The sequence below is a fragment of the Rattus rattus genome, chromosome 9 (assembly GCF_011064425.1).
Source record: "Rattus rattus isolate New Zealand chromosome 9, Rrattus_CSIRO_v1, whole genome shotgun sequence".
Taxonomy (NCBI): Eukaryota; Metazoa; Chordata; class Mammalia; order Rodentia; family Muridae; genus Rattus; species Rattus rattus.
The window spans coordinates 31817276-31844426 of NC_046162.1; the positions used below are offsets into that span (position 1 = coordinate 31817276).

Consider the following 27151-nt stretch of genomic DNA (forward strand, 5'->3'; position numbering starts at 1 on the left):
TTTCTAAAGCCCAAGTATCAGGATAAGATAGCGGTTGGCTTGCATCCAAAGAAGCACATCTAAGGTTCTCAGGCTCCCTTGAGGCCTTTGACATTGTCAGTCATCTTTGTTCAGCACCTAACTCTTTTGAGGGCAAAGCAGAACCTCTCCCTACCCAGGAACTCAGGAAATGCTCTCAACAAACACAGAGGAGAAAGACAACACCTTTTGTTATTGAATAAGCCTTAGGCAGACATGATGCCCCTCATGAGGAATGTGCCATGACCAGAAAGAAGGGGAACTCAAGCTTTTATATGCACAAACCCTAGTAAGCAGATTTGCCCACATCCTTACACCACTCTGGGGATAGACTTGACTCCCATGGCAGGGGAATAAGGAAAAGACAGACACACGGACATGCAGAAAATCTCAGATTGGGTTGACTAGGCTCTCTGATGGAGAAGATGCAGCTGGAATCTCCTTGTGTTTATTTTATGCATTTGGGTAGTGAAACAAGGTTATTGTATAAGCTGAATGAGGAGGTAGGGTTATGAGACCCAGATAATCGAGGAGCCTTGGTTACTATACAGGTTAACAAGGAGACAGGTTTACCTAGCTTGGTAGGTGCAGTCTCTGTAGGGGAGCAGTCTTCTGACTCTGACCATCCAAGAAGCAGGAAGCTATGATGGATATTTTCTGTATACACTGTCAACATTTGCACTTGGATTAGGAGGGAAGGCTTTGCCATTTCCCCAAGTCTAGCCCAAGGAAGGCTTTGCTATGTTCCATGAGACTAAGGCACTGGGATCCTTGATGTGGTGGTGCCCTTGTCAACAGCCCTCATTTACAGGATGTCACTCACTCCCTACATGGGTGCATGCATTACTGCAGTTTCTTCCAGATGAATGGACACTGGTCCTCAAAGAAGAGGATTTGACTGTTGTCATTCATGGTTTATCTTAAATTTGCCTGCTGACTGAAGCAACAACCAGCTACATGATTGACTTTGTGCAAAGGAAAATTGAACTTACATCTTCCTGAAAGGAAGCGACTTTGTGCTTCTGAAGGAAGTCAGGCTCCAGTTAGGTTCCAGTTCTACCCCAGTGCTTGGGACCAGCCTCAGCGGAGGGCAGGGCTCTGGAGTGGGTGGGTTCAAGAGCAGGGAGGGAAGAATTGGTCATGGGACACTATTCATTTTCGTTTCATGAGAGACAGGACAGAGTAGACGCACATCTCAGTATGGCCTGACCTACTCTGACAACCTGTGACCTTCCCAGGTTTTATTTATACATAACATCATTTCCTCAGAAACTCTATTCACCTATACACAGCTTTTCAAAATATGTTTTCTTTTAAAGACTTCCTTGATTACATAAGAATATTGAAAGAGGAACAAAGCCAGCAAACTGCAACTTCATGAGAGCAAAAAATTAACATTATGATAAAATCAATTTTCTTAAGTCAATATCTTCTTCCTTAAGATTAGTGTCACAAGGCTTTGCAGTTACAGAAAGGCTATACATGATCGCTTTATTTGAATTTGGTTCTGTTTCAATTTGGCATGGAATTAATAGATCAAAAGTTATTTCCTACTACCTGTTATATCAAACTTGGCTTTCTGCTGAAGTTTAATCCCTCTGACCCTTACTTAATTCTGCCTTTCCTTCCCCTATATTTCTTTTATATTTGGCTTAAGACTATCATCTTTTTTCTTTGATTCTTAAAATACTGTCAGCGCCTTGCTTAAGCAAAGGCAGTCTGTTTTTGTTTTTCTATCATATGAGGAAAGTTCTGGTCTGACAAGTCTGTTCAGGAAGGCAGGCAGTTCACTGAGTCAAAATATTTTCCTTTGTGTCTCTGTCATGAACCCTTGTTTCAATACAATTCCCCTCATTCTTACCATTCTGTAATAAATAGAAGAAAAACAGGATTCCTAAAACGGCTTACTTTTGCCTTCAGGAAGGTGCCAGCATTAACTATGGTCACAATCTCTTCCTATTCACACCAGTTCCTTATTTCTGAAGCTGAAAATAGAAACCTAGAAATTCTATTACAGTTTGTAAGCTAGAATTTCCCTAAGTTTTTCTTCTTTAATAATTTTTCTCAAATCCCCTGTCTCATGCTTATTAATAACACTTATTAATAATCTAAATGTGTATCCAAAATAACAAGTTCTTAATATTCTGTTTTCTGCATAAATGTTTTTCCTACGGAACTTTCATTGATTTCATTCTTATTTACACCAGGTTTTTGTTATCCCAGCTCTAATTTTTGGAGAGAGACCTTTAACAGTGAGAAATATAAGTGTAAGCAAAAGATGTATGGTGAATTTCCACTAAGGGTAGTGAAAGGTCAGTCCAGGTCTTCCAAGCACTACAATTGTGTCAGTGCCTTCAGGATGGTTGGTACTGCCACCCCAGAGACTGAGGTAAAGGTGCAGTCTCCCCTTCTTCCTTCCTTCCTTCTTTTCCATACTCCCCCCTCCATCCCCCTCCTCCCCTGCTCCTCCTTCCCAAGGAGCATACTCAACCCAGGACTTCAAACATACTGGGTAAGTGGTTTATCATTGAAGTACAACAGCAAGTCCTCTTTCCTCTCTCTCTCTCTCTCTCTCTCTCTCTCTCTCTCTCTCTCTCTCTCTCTCTTTCTCTCTCTCTCTCTTCTAGGAAGGTCTCACTCTTTAGCTCTGGCTGTCCTGGTTCTCACTATGTAGACTAGGCTGGCCTAGAACTCATAGAGATCTGAGAGCCTCTGCCTCCTGAGGGCTGTGATTAATCTTTTTTCTTGATAACTTCATTTCAAAGGGAACTAGATCTTAGGTCTTGGAAAGAGACATTCCTGGGTCAGAAACATCAGTAAAGCAAGAACTTCACTAAGCTTTTGAAAAATTTAAAAAGATGCTGGGAATATGTAAAGTGAATAAATAAAAATAAATTTAAATAAATAAATTAGTAGGACGAAAAAGAGCGGGACATAGTGGCACAGACAGGGAGGTGGAAGGCAGGAGATCGAGAGTTTAGGGCCATCCTTGGATACAGGAGTTCAAGGCCAACCTGAGCTAGAGATCCTGTTTCAAAAACAATAACAAAGTTTTCAAAAGACTGACATACATCTCACCTGGAAGGAGCTGACTTAGTTTGCTAAGGAGGTGCTCCAAGAGAAGGGGCGGAGAGGAGTCTCTGCTCTCCTGCATTTTAAAAATTGAGTGAACCTACTTATATATTATGTAAAAGTGGGGCGTGTGTGCCGTGGCACGTGTATGGAAGTCAGGGCCCTCTATGGAGTCAGTTCTGTCTTCTGCTTGGCTTCTGGAAAACACTCAGGTCCTTAGTCTCACACAGCAAAACCTTTACCTACCTATTGAGCTACCTGCCAGCCCACTTCCCTTATTCTTTTTTTTTTTTTTTTTTTTTTGGTTCTTTTTTTTCGGAGCTGGGGACCGAACCCAGGGCCTTTTGCTTCCTAGGCAAGCGCTCTACCACTGAGCTAAATCCCCAACCCCACTTCCCTTATTCTTAACCAGGAGGAATCAGTCTTCTGGGTTTTAATTGTGTCACCTTAACCCCTTCCATCCAGTCTTCTTTCTCCTTCTGTCTCTTGACTTTTCCCATGCCTCACTTTCCTGTCTCTTAAATCCCTCAAGGGGAAAGGCCCTTTCTCTGAAGCTATCCTCCTCACCTGCCCTTTAGCTACCACTCATCCTTCCTTGCGCTCTCCAGTTCCCCTGCCTTTGTCCTCATCCCTGTCTCTCTCAAGAGAAGAAAAGGACCAATTTATGCTTGGTACACTTGAAAGCAACTGAGAGAAAATGAACTTTTACTATAGGAGGAAAGAGTAGGGCAGCATCAAAGGGCTAGTCACTGTCTTTTGGTAGGAAAATGTTTTGTGCTTCTGAGATGCCCATTAATCCATTTTGTTTGTTTCTCAGGGTCATGGCAGCGGCACTCGGGAACCATTCCTCCCTGTCCAGCTTCATCCTTGCCGGCCTGTTCAGCCACTCGCCTTATGGCTCCTTCTTCTTCTCCCTGATTCTTCTGGCCTTTGGGGTTGCTGTGGTTGGTAACATCCTCCTCCTGATGCTCATCCAGGCTGATAGACGCCTGCACACCCCCATGTACTTCTTCCTCAGTCAGCTCTCTGTCATGGACTTGACTATGACATGCACAGTGGTACCCAAGATGGCAACCGACTTTCTCTCAGGTGGGAAACTCATCTCCCTGGGAGGCTGTGCATCTCAGATCTTCCTTGTGGTCACTGTAGGAGGAGCTGAGTGCTTCCTTTTGGCTGTCATGGCCTATGATAGGTACATGGCTGTCTGCCATCCACTGAGGTACCCTATGCTGATGAATTGGAAGGCCTGCTCTTTCTTGGCCATGGCATCCTGGATGGGTGGCATGGCAGACAGTGTGATTGATGTGGGTGTGGTCTTCAGCTTCCCCTATTGTGGGTCTTTAGAGGTGGACCACTTCTTCTGTGAGGTTCCTGCCCTGTTACGCCTTTCCTGTGCTGACACCTCACTATTTGAGGACCTCATCTATGCATGCTGTGTGGTGATGCTACTGCTGCCTCTTGGGATCATTGTGGCATCCTATGCTCGGGTCCTCACAACTGTGATGAAGATGCCCTCCACTGAGGGGAAACAGAAGGCCCTTACCACTTGCTCTTCCCACCTGGCTGTGGTGGGCCTCTATTACGGGGGAGCCATATTTAGCTACATGCAGCGAGCCTCAGCTAGGACACCATTGGGGGATAGAGCCACCTCCATCTTCTACACTATCGTCACCCCAATGTTCAACCCACTTATTTACAGCCTGAGGAACAGGGAGGTAACAAGTGCCCTGAAGAAGATGCTGGAGAGATGGGGCTTGTAGGCATCCACACCCCCTCATACCTTACTCTAGGTTTTTGTCTCATCTGTTTCTTCCTCTGCCTATTCTTCTCCACCATTCCAATATTTCCTATTCCTTTTGGGGGCCTCTCTGGCTACATGGGAGTAGGCTTTAAGCTGAGAGTAACCTGCTAACATAGATACCTGGAAGGATGATGAGAGAGTTTAGCTTCCTGGGACACTTTCCTCCTCCAAGAACTATCATTTTGAGGAATCACAGGCCACTGTGAATTTAAGAATCAGGAGACACCCATTTATGTCATCCTGAGATAGGCAGGGACAGCCTTTTCTCTAGGCTGCATGTTAAGCTTTGCATGTGACTCAGTTGGCAGAGTGCTTGCCTAGTGTACACAAAGCACGTGATTCAATTCCCAGCACATGAACCAGATATGTTAGCCCATGCCTGTAATCCTTCTTCTTAGGAGAAAGAGGCAGGAAAGCCAGAAATTCAAGGTCATCCTTAGCTACACATTGAGTTTCAAGCCCAAGTTCTGAGCTGGCCCTGTTAAAAACAAAAACAAACAAACAAAGAAACAAAGAAACACAAGGAAAACTCAGGGAACCAAGGCTGGAAACCTATTCTCAACTCATTTGCACTTTGAAATGTGGAACCAAGTATCATGAAATGTGGTACACAGCTTGGTTTATGTAAGAAACTTGGTTTCATATATAAACCTGGTTTATATATGAAACTTTGGTCAAGGTTACTTCTCTGTGGACTTCATGTACAACTATGGTTGGTGATTAAAAATCACACCCAGAGTCTCTTGGCATTCACTGATAACTAATTACTTTCTTTAAAACTCCTTTTTTTGTGCCTTGTTATTAGGAAATACAGTTTTGTATCTTTGCACACCATAATTTTTCTTTTCTATTAAAAAAATGGAGGGGGTTTCATTGTGTTGCTTAGGATGACCTGGGCTCAAGTGACCTTTGAAGTCATCGGGACTGATGCTGGAGAGTAGAACCCTGTAAGATGACAATAGAAATGAAACCAAGTCACAGATTACGAGCAAGGCAGGCAAACTGTCCTACTACATTCGTCTGAGCTGACTGATCTCAACTGCACCTAAAAACAGAGCTCTGAACCTCTGTCTGAATCAGGCTGCTGGCCACTGGACAAAATGGAGCAACAGGCTTTTTATCAGTGTTGGTGACCATAAGCTGAAGTATGTTAATTGTCATGTCAGAGTCATGTTCTTAAAAGTTTATCACCTTACATGAAAACTTTGTGACCTTGTACTTGGCCAGCTAATGAGCAGTGGATTTCCCTCAGTAGCTGCTGTCAGTCAGTGCTACTGTCTTGTATAAATATCCTAGCTTTATGACAGGGCTGGAGGACTTACAATGTTTATGTTGACAAAGAAAGCATATGGCCAAGGTGGGAGAAACACATGCCAAGCTCTAATGGGCAACAGGCCAAGTTAATCTGGTGTTAGTCCCGGACGTGTTTCTCAAATGGTCACGTGCACAGTTAAGCCGAGTTTGCTCAAAGTTTCTGAAGCAGCAAAGAACATAGACATGCTACAGGGACAGAGATGTCACACCTTTCATCTCAACTGAGCCACCTGTCAACATCTTCATGATCAAACGAAGGATCAGTGTGTTGGTTTGTTTGTTTGAGCAAACTTAGCCTTCAGGTTTCTGCAGAGCAACCTTGCCAATGACGATCAAAATTGGCCTGTGAGAAGTGTTATTTATGATGAAGCTAGTAGGCAGCCAATGGCGTACTGCACAGTTGTCGTGTGAACACTCTGGCTTTCCAGACTAATTCAGTGTTTTATAGCAAAGCCATGGAGCAAGTATAGGCTGACCCTGAAATTGTTGAAACATTCAGATATTTGCATCACTATTAATAACAGTAGCAAAATCACAGGAAAACATACATCATGTTTTTAATGTGTAACAGGTTAAGAGCCCAGAGTCTGTTTCATCACCTTGGGCAGCCCCTGTTACAAGACTACAGATACTTCCCTGCCTTTAATATTTTTATTATTTATTTCTGTTGTGTTGGAGATTGGGTCCCTGTGTATGCATGGTAGGCGAGGGCTCTACCACTGAGCTGTGCTCCTAGCTCGGGCTTTGTACACAGAATCACGGCATAGAAACGTTAAGAAAGGCACGTGATATTGATTCACAGATTCATCTTCTGCTTTCAGCAGACAGAACTAACAAATAAACATGGCATATGATAGAGGTGTGGGAAGTGATATTTGAATTTGGAACCAATTTCCCTTGGAATGGGGCAAACTTTCACAGCTAGAGTTTAAGTTGTGGGAAGTAAATAAATCACTCTACACCAGTGGTTCTCAGCCTATGGGCCATGACTCCTGAAACCATGGAAAAATTCAGATATTTACATCACTATTCATAACAGTAGCAAAATCACAGTTATGAAATAGCAATAAAAATAACTTATGGTTGAGTGTCACCATAACATGAAGAGCTGGATGAAAGTGTCACAGCTTTAGGGAAGTCAAGAGTTGCTGATCTGTATATACAATCAAGAGAGTTCATGGGCAGATTGATTTGGGGGTGTAGTGCTAGAGACTGAACCCCATGTTAAACACACATTCTAAAACTAAGCTAAAGCCCAGCTCCCAGATTGTTTCTTTATCACTGAAACCAAAGGAGAAACAGAAGTGATGTGTGCTGAGACAACTGTAGACAGAAATCAGCATTTGCTCTAGTTTTGTTGCAAATACTTTGCATTGTTTTGTTTTATTTGCGATAGTGCCTGGTGTTACCCTGGCTGGCTTCAAACTCTCTGTACAGACAACAATGGCCTTACATTCCTAGTCTTTCTGGTTCTCTTATGTGCTAGGCTTATAGGCATGGCCACCACACCAGGCACAAGCACAAAGTTGACTTCTATTGGGACAGAATATCTATGAAGACAAATATTCAGGAAGGACTTAGGAAGTACTCCTTGGGTGTTTTGTCTTGAGACAATGTCTCCTCTCACTACATAGCCTGGTCTAGCCTTGATCTTCTGATCATCCTACTCTCCTGCCTCAGCAACCCCATCCCTCATTGCTGAGATTACAGGTATGTTCAACCATACCAAAGTCTAGAGATATAATCTCTGGGCTGGAGAAATAGCTTTGAGGTTAAGACCACTGACTGCTCTTCTGGAGGACCCAAGTTCAATTCCCAGCACCCACACGGCAGTTCACAACTTTCTGTAATTCCATTTCCAGGGGTCCTGACAAAACACCAATGCATGTAAAATAAAAAGGAGAGAGATGATCTTTGATCCGTATTTTCAATAAAGACCTCCTTTAAATACATTGGATCAAAAAATGTATACTTAACTATTTCAGTACACAAGAGACCTTGACCAGTAATTTCTTGGTACCTCACGATATATCAGGCAGCACATGGAGATACTGAGGAAGAAGGAAATATGCTCCAACGCTTGATAGCTTAGAGTCTGGGCCAGAATTCAACATGTTTTAGCTAGAAGAGGCATCTAAAATGAGTTCAGGAGTGACGAGATAATAGAGAATGAGAACTCGCTGGCCAAAGAGAACTAAGCCCACCTGAGAGAAGCCAGTGTGAGGAGTTAGAGCTCTGAACAAGAAGAGAGAGAATATGTCCTGCCCTGGGTTATTGGTTTGTTTGTGTTTGGGAGCCAGGGGCCCACTATACAACTTGTACTGGCCTCAATGTCATTCTTTGCCCACATGTTGAAATTACAGGTGCTTAGGTAAGTAAGTATTTTTTATGGGGGATTATACCCCATTCTTGCCCATTTTGGTCCCAAGGAAATGGTGCAGAAACACCATAACTTAATCTGTCGGCATCTGCTGGGCAGGTTCTGGGCTCTTCTAACCTCCATCCCAGCCACAGGCCCTGTGTTACTTCCCAACTGAGTCTTGCTCTGTTTGCTCTGTTCCATGTGTGTCCTCGGGGCCATTTTCTCTTGGCCAGATGCTCATGGTCCATCCTCATGGTCCATGCTGCCTCCTGGCATCCTCTTTCTTCTTCTACCTTTCTCCTTCTCCTCAGGGTCCCTACCTGAGACCTCCTACATATCTCAAGTCTTGCCTCTCTCTCTTTCCTGCCCAGTCACAGGGTCTAGCCTAATTAGAGATTCATAAGAGATCATTGGGGAGCATGCTTTTTTTTTTTTTGAGTACGCAGCAAACATTTGCTGTTCTTTTATTTCTGAATATTACTTGTGGCTCGTTTATTGTAGTCATATTCTGAATCTCCAGATCTTTTGCATTTTTTCTCCATCTTTATTAAATTGGGTATTTCTTATTTACAATTGTTATTCCCTTTCCCGGTTTCCAGGCCAACATCCCCCTAGCCCCTCTCCCTCCCCTTCTCTATCGGTGTTCCCCTCCCCATCCTCCCCCCATTACCGCCCTCCCCCCAACAATCACGTTCTCTGCGGAGGTCAGTCTTGGGAGGACCAAGGGCTCCCCCTTCCACTGGTGCTCTTACTAGGATATTCATTGCTACCTATGCGGTTGGAGCCCAGGGTCAGTCCATGTATAGTCTTTGAGTAGTGGCTTAGTCCCTGGAAGCTCTGGTTGGTTGGCATTGTTGTTCATAGGGGGTCTCAAGCCCCTTCAAGCTCTTTCAGTCCTTTCTAAGATTCCTTCAATGGCGGTCCTGTTCTCAGTTCAGTGGTTTAATGATGGAATTCGCCTATGTATTTGCTGTATTCTGGCTGTGTCTCTCAGGAGAGATCTACATCTGGTTCCTGTCAGCCTGCGCTTCTTTGCTTCATCCATCTTATCTAGTTTGGTGCCTGTATATGTATGGGCCACATGTGGGGAATGCTCTGAATGGGTGTTCCTTCTGCCTCTGTTCTACACTTTGCCTCCCTATTCCCTGTCAAGGGTATTATTGTTCCCCTTTTAAAGAAGGAGTGAAGCATTCACATTTTGGTCATCTTTCTTGAGTTTCATGTGTTCTGTGCATCTAGGGCAATTCAGGCATTTGGGCTAATATCCACTTATCAATGAGTGCATATCATGTATGTTTTCCTGTGATTGGGTTACCTCACTCAGGATGATCTTTTCCAGTTCCATCCATTTGCCTATGAGTTCCATAAAGTCATTGTTTTTGATAGCTGAGTAATATTCCATTATGTAGATGTACCGCATTTTCTGTATCCATTCCTCTGTTGAAGGCATCTGTGTTTTTCCAGCTTCTGGCTATTGTAAATAAGGCTGCTATGAACATACTGGAGTATGTGTCTTTGTTATATGTTGGGGCATCTTTTGGGTATATGCCCAAGAGAAGTATAGCTGGGTGCTCAGGTAGTTCAATGTCCAATTTTCTGAGGAACCTCCAGACTGATTTCCAGAGTGGTTGTACCAGTCTACAATCCGACCAACAATGGAGGAGTGTTCTTTTTCTCCACATCCTTGCCAGCATCTGCTGTTGTCCAAGTTTTTTATCTTAGCCATTCTGATTGGTGAAGTGGAATCTCAGGTTGTCTTGATTTGCATTTCCTTTATGACTAAAGATGTTGAACATTTCTTTAGGTGTTTCTCAGCCAGTCGGCATTCCTCAGCTGTGAATTCTTTGTTTAGCCCTGAATCCCATTTTTTAATAAGGTAATTAATTGGTAAAGATCTTTTCTCAATCTGTTGATTGCTGTTTTATCCTAATGATAGTGTCTTTTGCCTTACAGAAGCTTTGTAGTTTTATGAGATCCCATTCGTCAATTCTTGATCTTAGAGCATAAGCCATTGGTGTTTTGTTCAGGAAATTTTCTCCAGTACCCATGTGTTCAAGATTCTTCCCCACTTTCTCTTCTATTAGTTTGACTGTATCTTGTTTGAGGTGGAGGTCCTTGATCCACTTGGACTTAAGCTTTGTACAGGGTGATAAGAATGGATCGATCTGCATTCTTCTACCTACTGACCTCCAGTTGAACCAGCACCATTTGTTGAAAATGCTATCTTTTTTTCCATTGGATGGTTCTGGTTCCTTTGTCAAAAATCAAGTGACCATATGTGTGTGAGTTCATTTCTGGGTCTTCAAAGTTCTATTTCACTGGTCTATCTGCCTGTCTCTGTACCAATACCATGCAGTTTTTATCACTATTGTTCTGTAATACGGCTTGAGTTCAGGGATAGTGATTCCCCCAGAAGTCCTTTTATTTTTGAGGATAGTTTTAGCTATCCTGGGTTTTTTGATATTCCAGATGAATTTGCAAATTGTTCTGTCTAACTCTCTGAAGAATTGTATTGGGATTTTGGTGGGGATTGCATTGAATCTATGGATTGCTTTTGGTAAAATGGTCATTTTTACTATATTAATCCTGCCAATCCATGAGCATGGGAGATCTTTCCATCTTCTGAGATCTTCTTCAATTTCTTTCTTCAGAGGCTTGAAGTTCTTATCATACATATTTTGGGACTATTACGACGGGTTTCCCTAATTTCTTTCTCGGCTTCTCTTTTGTGTAGAGGAAGGCTACTGATTTATTTGAGTTAATTTTATACCCAGCCACTTTGCTGAAGGTGTTTATCAGGTTTAGTAGTGCTCTGGTGGAACTTTTGGGATCACTTAAATATACTATCATATCATCTGCAAATAGCGATATTTCCACTTCTTCCTTTCCAATCCGTATCCCTTTGATCTCCTTTTGTTGTCTGATTGCTCTGGCTAAGACTTCTAGAACTATATTGAATAAGTAGGGAGAGAGTGGGCAGCCTTGTCTAGTCCCTGAATTTAGTGGGATTGCTTCAAGTTTCTCTCCATTTAGTTTAATATTATTACTGGTTTGCTGCATATTGCTTTTACTATGCTTAGGTATGGGCCTTGGATTCATGTTCTTTCCAGGACTTTTATCATGAAGGGGTGTTGAACTTTGTCAAATGCTTTCTCAGCATCTAGTGAAATGATCATGTGGTTTTTATCTTTCAGTTTGTTTATATAGTGGATTTCATTGATGGTTTTCCGTACATTAAACCATCCCTGCATCCCTGAAATGAATCCTACTTGATCATGATGGACAATTGTTTTGATGTGCTCTTGGAATCTGTTTGCAAGAATATTATTGAGTATTTTTGAGTTGATATTCATAAGGGAAATTGGTCTGAAGTTCTATTTCTTTGTTGGGTCATTGTGTGGTTTAGGTATAAGAGTAATTGTGGCTTCATAGAAGGAATTCGGTAGTGCTCCATCCATTTAAATTTTGTGGAATAGTTTGGATAATATTGGTAATGAGGTCTTCTATGAAGGTCTGATAGAATTCTGCACTGAACCCATCTGGACCTTGGCTCTTTTTGGTTGGGAGACTTTTAATGACTGCTTCTATTTCCTTAGGAGTTATGGGGTTGTTTAACTGGTTTATCTGTTCCTGTTTTAACTTCAGTACCTGGTATCTGTCTAGGAAATTGTCCATTTCCTCCAGATGTTCAAGTTTTGTTGAATATAGGCTTTTATAGTAAGATCTGATGATTTTTGTTGTTATGTCTCCCTTTTCATGTCTGATTTTGTTAATTTGGATGCACTCTCTGTATCCTCTGGTTAGTCTGGGTAAGCGTTTATGTTTCTTGTTGATTTTCTCAAAGAACCAGCTTTTGGTTCTGTTGATTCTTTCTATGGTCCTTTTTGTTTCTACTTGGTTGATTTCAGCTCTGAGTTTGATTATTTCCTGCCTTCTACTCCTCCTGGGTGTATTTGCTTCTTTTTGTTCTAGAGCTTTTAGGTGTGCTGTCAAGCTGGTGACATATGCTCTTTCCTGTTTCTTTCTGCAGGCACTCAGCGCTATGAGTTTTCCTCTTAGCACAGCTTTCATTGTGTCCCATAAGTTTGGGTATGTGTACCTTCATTTTCATTAAATTCTAAGAAGTCTTTAATTTCTTTCTTTATTTCTTCCTTGACCAGGTTATCTTTGAGTAGAGCATTGTTCAACTTCCATGTATATGTGGGTGTTCTTTCCTTATTGTTATTTAAGACCAGCTTTAGTCCATGGTCGTCTGATAGGATGCATGGGATTATTTCTATCTTTCTGTGTCTGTTGAGGCCTGTTTTATGACCGATTATATGATCAATTTTAGAGAAAGTACAATGAGGTGGTGAGAAGAAGGTATATCCTTTTGTTTTAGGATGGAATGTTCTATAAATATCTGTTAAATCCATTTGGTTCATAACTTCTGTTAGTCTGTCTATGTCTCTGTTTAATATCTGTTTCCATGATCTGTCCATTGATGAGAGTGGGGTATTGAAATCTCTTACTATTATTGTGTGAGGTTCAATGTGTGCTTTGAGCTTTAGTAAGGTTTCTTTTATGTATGTAGATGCCCTTGTATTTGGAGCATAGGTATTTAGGACTGAGAGTTCATCTTGGTGGATTTTTCCTTTGATGAATATGAAGTGTCCATCTTTATCTTTTATGATGACTTTTGGTCGAAAATTGATTTTATTCCATATTAGAATGGCTACTACAACTTGATTCTTCCAACCATTTGCTTGGAAAGTTGTTTTCCAGCCTTTTAGTCTGAGGTAGTGTCTGTCTTTGTCTCTGAGGTATGTTTTCCAGCAAAATGCTGGGTCCTCATTGTGAATCTAGTTTGTTAATCTGTGTCTTTTTATTGGAGAACTGAGTCCATGGATGTTGAGAGATATTGAGGAACAGTGATTGTTGCTTCCTGCTATATTCATATTTGTATGTGAGATTCTGTTTGTGTGCTTGTCTTCTCTTTGTTTTGTTGCAAAACTATTGGTTTCTTGCTTTTTCTAGGGTGTAGCTTGCCTTCTTATGTTGGGCTTTACCATTTATTATCCTTTGTAGGGCTGGATTTGTAGAAAGATATTGTGTAAATTTAGCTTTTGTCATGGAATATCTTGGTTTCTCCATCTATGTTAATTGAGAGTTTTGCAGGATACAGTAACCTGGGCTGGCATTTGTGTTCTCTTAGGGTCTGTATGACATCTGTCCAGGATCTTCTGGCTTTCATAGTCTCTGGTGAGAAGTCTGGTGTGATTCTGATAGGTCTGCCTTTATATGTTACTTGACCTTTTCCCCTTACTGCTTTTAATATTCTTTCTTTGTTTTGTTCATTTGGTGTTTTGACTATTATGTGACAGGAGAAGTTTCTTTTCTGGTCCAATCTATTTGGAGTTCTGTAGGCTTCTTGTATGTTTATGGGCATCTCTTTCTTTAGGTTAGGGAAGTTTTCTTCTATGATTTTGTTGGAGCTATTTACTGGTCCTTTGAGCTTGGAGTCTTCACTCTCTTCTATACCTATTATCCTTAGGTTTGATCTTCTCATTGTGTCCTGGATTTCCTGTATGTTTTGGGCCAGGAGCTTTTTCCATTTTACATTATCTCTGACAGTTGTGTTGATGATTTCTATGGAATCTTCTGCTCCTGAGATTCTCTCTTCTATCTCTTGTATTTGTTGCTGATGCTTGTATCTAAGGCTCCTTGTCTCTTCCTTTGGTTTTCTATATCCAGGGTTGTCTCCCTTTGTGCTTTCTTTATTGCTTCTATTTCCATTTTTAATTCCTTCACCCGTTTGATTGTGTTTTCCTGTAATTCTTTCAGGCATTTTTGTGTTTCCTCTCTATAGGCTTCTGATTGTTTATTTGTGTTTTCCTGCATTTCTTTAAGGGAGTTCTTCATGTCTTTCTTGAAGTCCTCCATCATCATGATCAAATGTGATTTTAAATCTAGATCTTGCTTTTCTGATGTGTTTGGATATTCAGTGTTTGCTTCGGTGGGAGAATTGGGCTCCGATGATGGCATGTAGTCTTGGTTTCTATTCCTTGGGTTCCTGTGCTTGCCTCTTGCCATGGCTAGACCGTCCTATAGGCCTGTGTGTCAGGAGTGCTGTAGACCTGTTTTCCTGTTTTCTTTCATTCAGTTATTGGCACAGAGTGTTGTGCTCTCAGGTGTGTAGTTGTTCCTTTCTACTGGTCTTCACTTGTTCCTGTGGGCATGTGTTCTGAGTCCACCAGGCAGGTCACTTGGAGCAGAAAAGTTGTTCTTACCTTTAGTCTCAGGCCTGAAGACGCTCCTGGGGGCTGCTTTTCAGCTCTCCGTGAGGGCAGCAACCAGAAGGGCCTGCCCAGCCTTCTCTGGGCTCCCTGTGCACGGGGGGCCAAGGTGCCCCTAGGCAGTTTCCTCTAGAGTCAGAAATGTGGGCAGAGAGTAGTCTTCTGTGGCTTCCCGGCATGGTGGCCCCTCTGAAGGTCTATCTCTCCCTCCCACGGGATTTGGGTGTAGGGAGCTGTTTGACAGGGTCTCTTCAGATCCGGGCGAGGTCTGGACTACCAGGGAGCATTCTTTACTGCACATTGGTCAATACAATGCCCATGTCCAGATTGCAACAGCATCTTGGGCACAGCATCTGAATACACAGCACACAACATGTACCAACATGCCTAACTGATTTGTTTTAATAGATCGATTTAGGAAGCCCCTGCACTCACTGAGAGGGAGATAAGAATGTATGCCTCCATGTGTGTATGTTCCTGGCATGCAGTCCTAGTGCTCTATAGGGGGCCATAAGAGGGGATCAGATTCTCTGGAACTAGAGTTACACGTAACTGTGAGCTACCATGGGGTAAATGGGAACCAAACCTGTTCCTCTACAAGTAACCACTGAGCCTTGAGTGAAAATAGACTTGAGTTTTCTTTGATTGGTCTATATTAATTTCTACAATGTTCAATAATTATTTGTGTATTGAGTGATTAACCAATGAGTGATATAGGAAAGTATGGGATGTGAATTGAAAACAAAGGTCACAGAACACGTGACCTGGTCATCCATTAACAAAGCTCCCAGAGTGCACGCAGACATTCTGGAACTCAGTAGTTACCCTGGGACAAGGTAAATGTGACTCTTGGGGAAGAGTAGGTAGCATGTCAGGCAATATCCCATGGGTGTCTCCTGTAATTTAATGGGAGTCTAGGGTATTTGCCAAAGTTAGGGCTATGGGGAGTGAACTTTGTCCTGGAGCCAATTCATTATTTGGGTTTCCTTTTTGGCATGGTGTACATGTCTATTCCCTGGTCTCATTAACAGCTGGGACTTGCGTCCCAAAATATCTGCTGTGATTAAACCTGGGACATGATCTCATTATCAGTTTTGAAAGAAACAGAAGACCTTGAGTGGTTAGATCTATAAATTTTTATCTGGAGCGTTGGGGTTGGGGGGGATAGAGTATGTAGAAGTCTCTCCCAGGAACCAGACTCACACACTCCACCAAAGCCTGGATTTGCAGAGTGAAGTAGAAGGTGAACTATGGGGAGATGAATGTGGGTGGAAGATACCGAGGAGGTGAGGGAGGGTCTGAGAGATGAGGACTGAAGGAAGTCAGGAATTGGGAAGAGCTGTTCTGACTAGCCTTTCCCTTCAGGTTCTCTGGAGAAGGTTGGGCTGAATATAGAGATACCTGTGAGCTTTGACTGGCAAAGGCACCGGGAATCAGGAAGGTGGCACAATGGTTTCCACAATGGTGAAAGTGTTGTCTTGGTTCATCTACTCTTAGGCTGAGTTCCAAGGTCAGCAAGATGATCCGTTGAGTCCCAACTGCATGCGTATCCACTTGTACTCTGACTCCCTCAGTGCGATGGCCTGAGCAGATGATCTTGAACTCCATCCAGGCTATGCTCTGACTTCCTCTGTGGGAGCATGTCTGCAGCTTGCTATGTCTTACATCGTTCCCTATCGATTTCCATGACCTTCTAACTCTATTCAGCCTTTCTGCTAATATCAAGTGAGAATAGTTATACACCCAGATTGCCTTAGTCCAGTGTACATAAACCTATTTACTTTCTCTGTAGCTCACCCAAGGAGCTGAAAAACAGTAAGTGGCAGAGCCCCATCCAGACCCAGTAAACAAGGATGCCAGGAGTGTGCACCAACACATTTGCTTTTAACTTTGTTTTTGGTTTTGTTTTATTTGTTTTCAGAGACAAGCTCTTCTACCTGTAGTCAGGGCTGTACTGGAACTCTCTGCATTCCTCCTTTCTCAGCCTCCTGGAAACCAAGAATACAGATGTGGGCCACCATGCCTGGCAGGTTTTGCTCTTTAAAACATGTGCCAAAGTGTTGCAGAGACACAACACGATTAAGAACCAGAAACCTCTTCCTCCCTCAGAAGCGCAGAACTGTCTCTGGTTAGAATATGGAAGATGCTTATTGTTCCTTTCAGTAAAGCCTGGTCAGCTAGCAGATGACTGGTCCAACCACCAAAGCAAAGGGCGTGGAAGTTCCTGCTTCGCTCATAGAAGTACTCATTTCAAGTCTGTTGTAGCATTCTTTGTCTTGCTTTGATACTTTCAAGTTTCTGTTAAAGATTCCTTCCTCCTTCCTTCCTTACTTTTCTCCTCCTTCCCTCTATTTATATTTATCCATGTGAGTCCAGAGAGGCCTCAAACTTGTGATCCTCCTGCCTCAGAATACTGGAATTATAGGCTTGAGCTACCACATCTGGTTTGTTTGGGTTGACAAACAAGTTTGTATTTATTCTTGGGCCATAATCCAATGTTGTACGTGTACACACTACAGGATGCTTGGATCAAGCTAACGAACAAGCATATCCATCCCCTCACATCCTTATTTCTTGGTGGTGAGAATGTGCACGTGTTGCCAACTCTTAGCAGTTATGAAATATGAAGCTTTACTTTGAACCATGCTCACTGTGTTGGGCAGTAGATAAGAAAATGGGTTTTCTCCTCTGCACTGTGACTTTTTGCCTTTTGACTGAGTCTCAGGGAATGTCCTGAATTCTGACAGATGCTACTTGTCTTATAGAACCGATCGTGTACACTTCTGTGACCGCCACTTAGGATGTGAGCACTGGCCCAATTTTTCCTTTGTAAATTGGTTGAATGTAGCCAAATAGTTCCTGGTTCCAAACAGTTGCATCCACCTAGATTGAGCATAAATAAGGCAAATTGTATTTGACCGTGACACACACATTGTCACGTCCCCAGTATCTGCCCTCAGGTTTTCTAAAGCCCAAGTATCAGGATAAGATAGCAGTTGACTTTTGTCCAAAGAAGCACATCTAAGGTTCTCAGGCTCCCCTGAGGCCTTTGACATCGTCAGTCATCTTTGTTCAGCACCTAACTCTTTTGAGGGCAAAGCAGAACCTCTCCCTACCCAGGAACTCAGGAAATGCTCTCAACAAACACAGAGGAGAAAGACAACACCTTTTGTTATTGAATAAGCCTTAGGCAGACATGATGCCCCCCATGAGGAATGTGCCATGACCAGAAAGAAGGGGAACTCAAGCTTTTGTACGCACAAACCCTAGCAAGCAGATTTGCCCACATCCTTACACCGCTCTGGGGATAGACTTGACTCGCATGGCAGGGGAATAAGGAAAAGACAGACACACGGACATGCAGAAGATCTCAGATTGGGTTGACCAGGCGCTCTGATGGAGAAGGTGCAGCTGGAATCTCCTTGTGTTTATTTTATGCATTTGGGTAGTGAAACAAGGTTATTGTATAAGCTGAATGAGGAGGTAGGGTTATGAGACCCAGATAATCAAGGAGCCTTGGTTATTATACAGGTTAACAAGGAGACAGGTTTACCTAGCTTGGTAGGTGCAGTCTCTGTAGGGGAGCAGTCTTCTGACTCTGACCATCCAAGAAGCAGGAAGCTATGGTAGATATTTTCTGTATACACTGTCTATATTTGCACTTGGATTAGGAGGGAAGGCTTTGCCATTTCCCTGAGTCTAGCCCAAGGAAAATTTTGCTATGTTCCATGAGACTAAGGCACTGGGATCCTTGATGTGGTGGTGCCCTTGTGAACAGCCCTCATTTACAGGATGTCACTCACTCCCTACACGGGTGCATGCATTACTGCAGTTTCTTCCAGATGAATGGACACTGGTCCTCAAAGAAGAGGATTTGACTGTTGTCATTCATGGTTTATCTTAAATTTGCCTGCTGATTGAAGCAACAACCAGCTAGATGATTGACTTTGTGCAAAGGAAAATTGAACTTACATCTTCCTGAAAGGAAGCGACTTTGTGCTTCTGAAGGAAGTGCAGGCTCCAGTTAGGTTCCAGTTCTACCCCAGTGCTTGGGACCAGCCTCAGCGGAGGGCAGGGCTCTGGAGTGGGTGGGTTCAAGAGCAGGGAGGGAAGAATTGGTCGTGGGACACTATTCATTTTCGTTTCATGAGAGACAGGACAGAGAGGATGCACATCTCAGTATGGCTTGATCTACTCTGACAACCTGTGACTTTTACAGGCTTTATTTATACATAACATTATTTTCTCAGAAACTCTATTCACTTATACACTTATACATTTTCTTTTAAAGTCTTCATTGATTACATAAAAATATTGAAATAGGAACAAAGCCAGCAAACAATTTCACAAGAGCAAAAAATTAACATTATGATAAAATCAATTTTCTTCTAAGTCAATATCTTCTTCCTTAAGATTAGTGTCACAAGGCTTACAGTTACAGAAAGGTTAGACATGACGGCTTTATTTGAATTTGGTTCTGTTTCAATTTGGCATGGAATTAATAGATCAAAAGTTCCTACTACCTGTTATATCAAATTGGCTTTCTGCTAAAGTTTAATCCCTCTGACCTTTACTTAATTCTGCCTTTCCTTCCCCTATATTTCTTTCATATTTGGCTTAAGACTATCATCTTTTTTCTTTGATTCTTAAAGTACTGTGCAGCCCCTTGCTTAAGCAAAGGCAGTCTGTTTTTGTTTTTCTATCATATGAGGAAAGTTCTGGTCTGACAAGTCTGTTCAGGAAGGCAGGCAGTTCACTGAGCCAAAACATTTTCCTTTGTGTCTCTGTCATGAAACCTTGTTTCAATACAATTCCCCTCATTCTTACAATTCTGTAATGAATAGAAGAAAAACAGGATTCCTAAAACGGCTTATTTTTGCCTTCAGGAAGGTGCCAGCATTAACTATGGTCACAATCTCTTCCTATTCACACTCATTCCTTATTTCTGAAGCTGAAAATAGAAACCTAGAGATTCTATTATAGTTTGTAAGCTAGAATTTCCCTAAGTTTTTCTTCTTTAATAATTTTTCTCAAATCTTCTGTCTCATGCTTACTGTCACTCGTTAGTAATCTAAATGTGTATTCAAATAATAGGTTCTTAAGAAAGATTCAGTTTTCTGCATAACTGTTTTCACTTAGGAACTTTCATTAATTTCATTCCTTTTTTTAAAAGATTTTTTAAAAAGATTTATTTATTCTTTTATGTTATGAGTACACTGTTGCTGTCTTCAGAGACACCAGAAGAGGGCATCAGATCCCATTACAGATGGTTGTGAGCCACCATGTGGTTGCTGAGAATTGAACTCAGGACCTTTGATAGAGGAGTAAGTGCTCTTAACTGCTGAGCCATTTCTCCAGCCCAATTTCATTCTTATTTGCACCATTCTTATTTTTGTTATCCCAGCTTTAGCTTTCAGAGAGAGATCTTTAACAGTGAGAAATATAACTATAAGCAAAAGGTTCATAACAAATTCCCACCAAGGGCAGTGAAGAGTCAGTCCATGTCTTCCAAGCACTAAAACTGTGTTAAACACAGCCTTCAGGATGATTGTTACCGCCACCCCAGAGACTGAGATAAGGGTGCAGTCTCCCCTTCTTCCTTCCTTCCTTCTTTTCCATACTCCCCCCTCCATCCCCCTCCTCCCCTGCTCCTCCTTCCCAAGGAGCACCTCAAACCAGAACTTCAAACATACTGGATAGGCGGTCTATCATTGAGGTACAACAGCAAGTCCCCCTTCCCTTCCCTTCCCTTCCTTCCCTTCCCTTCCCTTCCTTCCCTTCCCTTCCCTTCCCTTCCCTTCCCTCCCCCCTCCCTCCCTCCCCTTCCTTCCCTTCCTCCCTCCCCCTTCCTCCCTTCCCTTCCCTCCCCCACACCTCTGGAAGGAGGGTCTCATTCTTTAGCTCTGGCTGTCCTGGTTCTCACTATGTAGACTAGGCTGGCCTAGACCTCACAGAGATCTGGTGCCTCTACCACCTGAGGGCTGTGATTAATCTTTTTTTTTTTTTTCATAATTTCATTTCAAAGGGAACTAGATCTTAGGTCTCAGAAAGAAACATTCCTGGGTCAGAAACATTAGTAAAGCAAGAACTTCACTAAGCATTTGAAAGATTTAAAAAGATACTGGGAATATATAAAGTGAATAAATAAAAAAATAAATTTAAATGAATAAATTAGTGGGAAGAAAAAGAGCGGGACATAGTGGCACAGACAGGGAGGTGGAAGGCAGGAGATCGAGAGTTTAGGGCCATCCTTGGATACAGGAGTTCAAGGCCAACCTGAGCTAGAGATCCTGTTTCAAAAACAATAACAAAGTTTTCAAAAGACTGACATACATCTCACCTGGAAGGAGTTGACTTAGTTTGCTAAGGAGGTGCTCCAAGAGAAGGGGCGGAGAGGAGTCTCTGCTCTCCTGCATTTTAAAAATTGAGTGAACCTATTTATATATTATGTAAAAGTGGGGCGTGTGTGCCATGGCACGTGTATGGAAGTCAGGGCTCTCCATGGAGTCAGTTCTGTCTTCTGCTTGGCTTCTGGAGAACACTCAGGTCCTTAGTCTCACACGGCAAAACCTTTACCTGTTGAGCCAACTGCCAGTCCACTTCCCTTATTCTTAACCAGGAGGAATCAGTCTTCTGGGTTTTAATTGTGTCACCTTAACCCCTTCCATCCAGTTTTCTTTCTCCTTCTGTCTCTTGACTTCTTCCCATGCCTCACTTTCCTGTCTCTTAAATCCCTACAGGGGAAAGGCCCTTTCCCTGAAGCTATCCTCCTCACCTGCCCTTTAGCTACCACTCATCCTTCCTTGTGCTCTCCAGTACCCCTGCCTTTGTCCTCATCCCTGCCTCTCTAAAGAGAAAAAAAAAAGGACCAATTCGTGCTTGGTACAATTGAAAGCAGCTAAGAGAAAAAGGACTTTTACTGCAGAAGGAAAGGGTAGGGCAGTGTCAAAGGGCTATTCTCTGCCTTTGGGGAGGAAATGTTTTGTGCTTCTGAGATGTCCACTAATCCATTTTGTTTGTTTCTCAGGGTCATGGCAGCAGCGCTCGGGAACCATTCCTCCCTGTCCAGCTTCATCCTTGCCGGCCTGTTCAGCCACTCACCTTATGGCTCCTTCTTCTTCTCCCTGGTTCTTCTGGTCTTTGGGGTTGCTGTGGTTGGTAACATCCTCCTCCTGATGCTCATCCAGGCTGATAGACGCCTGCACACCCCCATGTACTTCTTCCTCAGTCAGCTCTCTGTCATGGACTTGACTATGACATGCACAGTGGTACCCAAGATGGCAACCGACTTTCTCTCAGGAGGGAAGCTCATCTCCGTGGGAGGCTGTGCATCTCAGATCTTCCTTATAGTCACTGTAGTAGGGGCTGAGTGTTTCCTTTTGGCTGTCATGGCCTATGATAGGTACATGGCTGTCTGCCACCCACTGAGGTACCCTATGCTGATGAATTGGAAGGCCTGCTCTTTCTTGGCCATGGCATCCTGGATGGGTGGCATGGCAGACAGTGTGATTGATGTGGGTGTGGTCTTCAGCTTCCCCTATTGTGGGTCTTTAGAGGTGGACCACTTCTTCTGTGAGGTTCCTGCCCTGTTGCGCCTTTCCTGTGCTGACACCTCACTATTTGAGGACCTCATCTATGCATGCTGTGTGGTGATGCTACTGCTGCCTCTTGGGATCATTGTGGCATCCTATGCTCGGATCCTCACAACCGTGATGAAGATGCCCTCCACTGAGGGGAAACAGAAGGCCCTTACCACTTGCTCTTCCCACCTGGCTGTGGTGGGCCTCTACTATGGGGGAGCCATATTTAGCTACATGCAGCGAGCCTCAGCTAGGACACCACTGGGGGATAGAGCCACCTCCATCTTCTACACTATCGTCACCCCAATGTTCAACCCACTTATTTACAGCCTGAGGAACAGGGAGGTAACAAGTGCCCTGAAGAAGATGCTGGAGAGATGGGGCTTGTAGGCATCCCCACCCCCTCTTACCTTACTCTAGGTTCTTCTCATCTGTTTCTTCCTCTGCACATTCTTCTCCACCATTCCAATATTTCCTATTCCTTTTGGGGGCCTCTCTGGCTTGATGGGAGTAGGCTTTACTGAGAGTAACCTGCTAACTTAGATGCCTGGAAGGATGATGAGAGAGTTTAGCTTCCTGGGACACTTTCCTCCTCCAAGAACCATCATTTTGAGGAATCAGAGGCCACTGTGAATTTAAGAATCAGGAGACATCCATTTATGTCATCCTGAGATAGGCAGGGACAGCCTTTTCTCTAGGCTGCATGTTAAGCTGGGCATGTGGCTCAGTTGGCAGAGTGCTTGCCTAGCATGCACAAAGCACTTGATTCCATTCCCCCAGCACAAGAAACAGACATGTTAGCCCATGCCTGTAATCCTTCCTCTTAGGAAAAAGAGGCAGGGAAGCCAGAAATTCAAGGTCATCCTTAGCTACACATTGAGTTTCAAGCCCAAGTTCTGAGCTGGCCCTGTTTAAAACAAAAACAAAAAACAAAGAAAGAAAGAAAGAAAGAAAGAAAGAAAGAAAGAAAGAAAGAAAGAAAGAAAGAAAGAAAGAAAGAAAGAAAGAAAGAAAGAAAGAAAGAAACACAAGGAAAACTCAGGTTACCAAGGCTGGAAACCTATTCACAACTCATTTGCACTTTGAAATGTGGAATCAAGTATCCTGAAATGTGGTACACAGCTTGGTTTATGTAAGAAACTTGAAACTTTGGGCAAGTTTACTTCTCTGTGGACTTCATGTACAGCCATGTCTGGTGATAAAAGTCACACCCAGAGTTTCTTGGCATTCACTGATAACTAATTACCTTCTGTGAAACTCCATTTTGTGTCTTGTTATTAGGAAATACAGTTTTGTATCTTTGCACAGCATACTCTATCTTTTCTATTAAAAATGGAGGGAGTTTCATTGTGTTGTTTAGGATGACCTGGGCTCAAGTGACCTTTGAAGTCATCGGGACTGATCCTGGACAGTAGAACCCTGTAAGATGACAATAGAAATGACACCAAGTCACACATTATGAGCAAGGCAGGCAAAGTGTGCTGTTCCGTCTGTCAGAGCTGGCTGACCTCAACTGCAGCTAAAGATAGAGCTCTGAACCTCTGTCTGAATCAGGCTGCTGGTCACTGGACATAATGGAGCAACAGGCTTTTTATCAGTGTGGGTGACCATAAGCTGAAGAACATTAATTGTCATGTCAGAGTCATGTTCTTAAAAGTTTGTCACCTTACATGCAAGCTTTGTGACCTTATACTTGGCCTGCTAATGAGCAGTGGACTTCCCTCAGGAATTGCTTTCACTCGGTGCTACTGTCTTGTATAAATATCCCAGCTTTATCACAGGGTTGGAGGATTTACAATGTTTATGTTGACAAAGAAAGCATAAGGCCAAGGTGGGAGAAACACATGCCAAGCTCTAATGGGCAACAGGCCAAGTTAACCTGGTGTTAGTCCTGGACACGTTTCTCAAATGGTCACGTGCACAGTTAAGCCGAGTTTGCTCAAAGTTTCTGAAGCAGCAAAGAACATAGACATGTTACAGGGACAGAGATGTCACACCTTTCATCTCAACTGAGCCACCTGTCAACATCTTCATGATCAAACGAAGGATCAGTGTATTGGTTTGTTTGTTTGAGCAAACTTAGCCTTCAGGTTTGTGCAGAGCAACCTTGCCAATGACGATCATAATTGGCCTGTGAGAAGTGTTATTTATGATGAAGCTAGTAGGCAGCCAATGGCGTACTGCACAGTTGTCGTGTAAACACTCTGGCTTTCCAGACTAATTCAGTATTTTATAGCAAAGCCATGGAGCAAGTATAGGATGACCCCGAAACCGTTGAAACATTCAGATATTTACATCACTATTAATAACAGTAGCAAAATCACAGGAAAACATACATCATGTTTTTAATGTGTAACAGGTTAAGAGCCCAGAGTCTGTTTCATCACCTTGGGCAGCCCCTGTTGCAAGACTACAGACACTTCCCTGCCTTTAATATTTTTATTATTTATTTCTGTTGTCTTGAAGATTGGGTCCCTGTTTTATGCATGGTAGGCAAGGGCTCTACCTCTGAGCTGTGCTCCTAGATCAGGCTTTGTACACAGAACCAAGGCATAGAAACGTTAAGAAAGGCACGTGATATTGATTCACAGATTCATCTTCTGCTTTCAGCAGACAGAACTAACAAATAAACATGGTATGTGCTAGAGGTGTGGGAAGTGATGTTTGGATTTGGAACCAATTTCCCTTGGAATGGGGCAAACTTTCACAGCTAGAGTTTAAGCTGTGGGAAGTAAATAACTCACACCAGTGGTTCTCAACCTATGGACCATGACTCCTGAGACCATGGAAAAATTCAGATATTTACATCACTATTCATAACAGTAGCAAAATCACAGTTATGAAGTAGCAATAGAAAATAACTTATGGTTGAGTGTCACCATAACATGAAGAACTGAATTAAATTGTCACTTTAGGGAAGTCAAGAGTTGCTGATCTGTATATACAATCAAGAGAGTTCATGGGCAGATTGATTTGGGGGTGTAGTGCTAGAGACTGAACCCCATGTTAAACACATATTCTAAAACTAAACTAAAGCCCAGCTCCCAGATTGTTTCTTTATCACTGAAACCAAAGGAGAAACAGAAGTGATGTGTGCTGAGACAACTGTAGACAGAAATCAGCATTTGCTCTAGTTTTGTTGCAAGTACTTTGTATTGTTTTGTTTATTTGCGTTAGTGCCTGGTGTTACCCTGGCTGGCTTCAAACTCTCTGTACAGACAACAATGACCTTACATTCCTAGTCTTTCTGGTTCTCTTATGTGCTAGGCTTATAGGCATGGCCACCACACCAGGCACAAGCACAAAGTTGACTTCTATTGGGACAGAATATCTATGAAGACAAATGTTCAGAGAGGACTTAGCTTCCTTGGGTGTTTTGTCTTGAGACAATGTCTCCTCTCACTACATAGCCTGGTCTAGCCTTGATCTTCTGATCATCTACTCTCCTGCCTCATCAACCCCATCCTTTATTGCTGAGATTACAGGTATGTTCAGCCGTACCAAAGTCTAGAGATAATCTCTGGGCTGGAGAAATAGCTTTGAGGTTAAGACCACTGACTGCTCTTCTGGAGGATTAAGGTTCAATTCCCAGCACCCACATGGCAGTTCACAACTTTCTGTAATTCCATTTCCAGGGGTCCTGACAAAACACCAATGCATGTAAAATAAAAAGGAGAGAGATGATCTTTATCCATATTTTCAATAAAGACCTCCTTTAAACACATTGAATCAAAAAAATGTATACTTAACTATTCCAGAACACAAGAGACCTCACCCACTAGTTTCTTGGTACCTCACGATATATCAGGCAGCACGTGGAGGTATTGAGGAAGAAGGAAACATGGTCCAGCCCTGGAGAGCTTAGAGTCTGGGCCAGAATTCAACATGTTTTAGCTAGAAGATGCATTTGAAAATGAGTTCTAGAGTGACAAGATAAGAGAGAATGAGAAATTGCTGGCCAAAGAGAACTAGGCCCACCTTAGATAGGGTCTATTAAGCCAGTGAGAGGAGTTAGAGCTCTGAGCAATGTTGGGCCCACATGTTGAAATTACAGGTGCTTACCTATTGGATTATTTTTTATGGGGGGTTATACCCCATTCTTGCCCATTTTGGTCCCAAGGAAATGGTGTAGAAACACCATAACTTAATCTGTCAGCACTCTGCTGGGCAGGTTCTGGGCTATTCTATCCTCCATCCCAGCCACAGGCCCTGTGTTACTTCCCAACTGAGTCTTGCTCTGTTTGCTCTGTTCCACGTGTGTCCTCAGGGCCATTTTCTCTTGGCCAGATGCTCATGGTATCCTCTTTCTTCCTCTACCTTTCTCCTTCTCCTCATGGTCCCTAGCTGAGACCGCCTACATTATGTCAAGTCTTGCCTGTCTCTCTTTCCTGCCCAGTCCCAGGGTCTAGCCTAATTAGAGATTCATAAGAGATCATTAGGGGAGCATTCTTTACTGTACATTGGTCAATACAATGCCCATGTCCAGATTGCAACCTTATCTTGGGCACAGCATTTGAATACACAGCACACAACAGGTACCAACATGCCCGGCTGACTTGTTTTAATAGATCTATTTAGGAAGTGCCTGCTCTGCTTGAGAGGGAGGTATGAATTTATGCCTGCATGTGTGTATGTTCCTGGCATGGAAGCCTAGTGCCCTCTAGGGGGCCAGAAGAGGGGATCAGATTCTCTGGAACTGGAGTTACAGGTAACTGTGAGCTACCATGGG

The 27151-nt window shown here is 42.8% G+C and overlaps 2 protein-coding genes across 2 annotated transcripts; both read left to right on the top strand.

The window, feature by feature from the left end:
* Positions 1-3911: 3911 nt before the first annotated feature.
* On the top strand, positions 3912-4850 carry LOC116910229 (olfactory receptor 2M3-like). The gene has a single exon (XM_032914119.1). It carries the CDS (start codon positions 3912-3914, stop codon positions 4848-4850), a length of 939 nt encoding a protein of 312 aa, XP_032770010.1.
* Positions 4851-21873: 17023 nt separating this feature from the next.
* LOC116909983 (olfactory receptor 2M3-like) lies at positions 21874-22812 on the top strand. The gene has a single exon (XM_032913766.1). The coding sequence runs from the start codon at positions 21874-21876 to the stop codon at positions 22810-22812; it is 939 nt and encodes a 312-aa protein (XP_032769657.1).
* The last annotated feature ends 4339 nt before the right edge of the window (positions 22813-27151 follow it).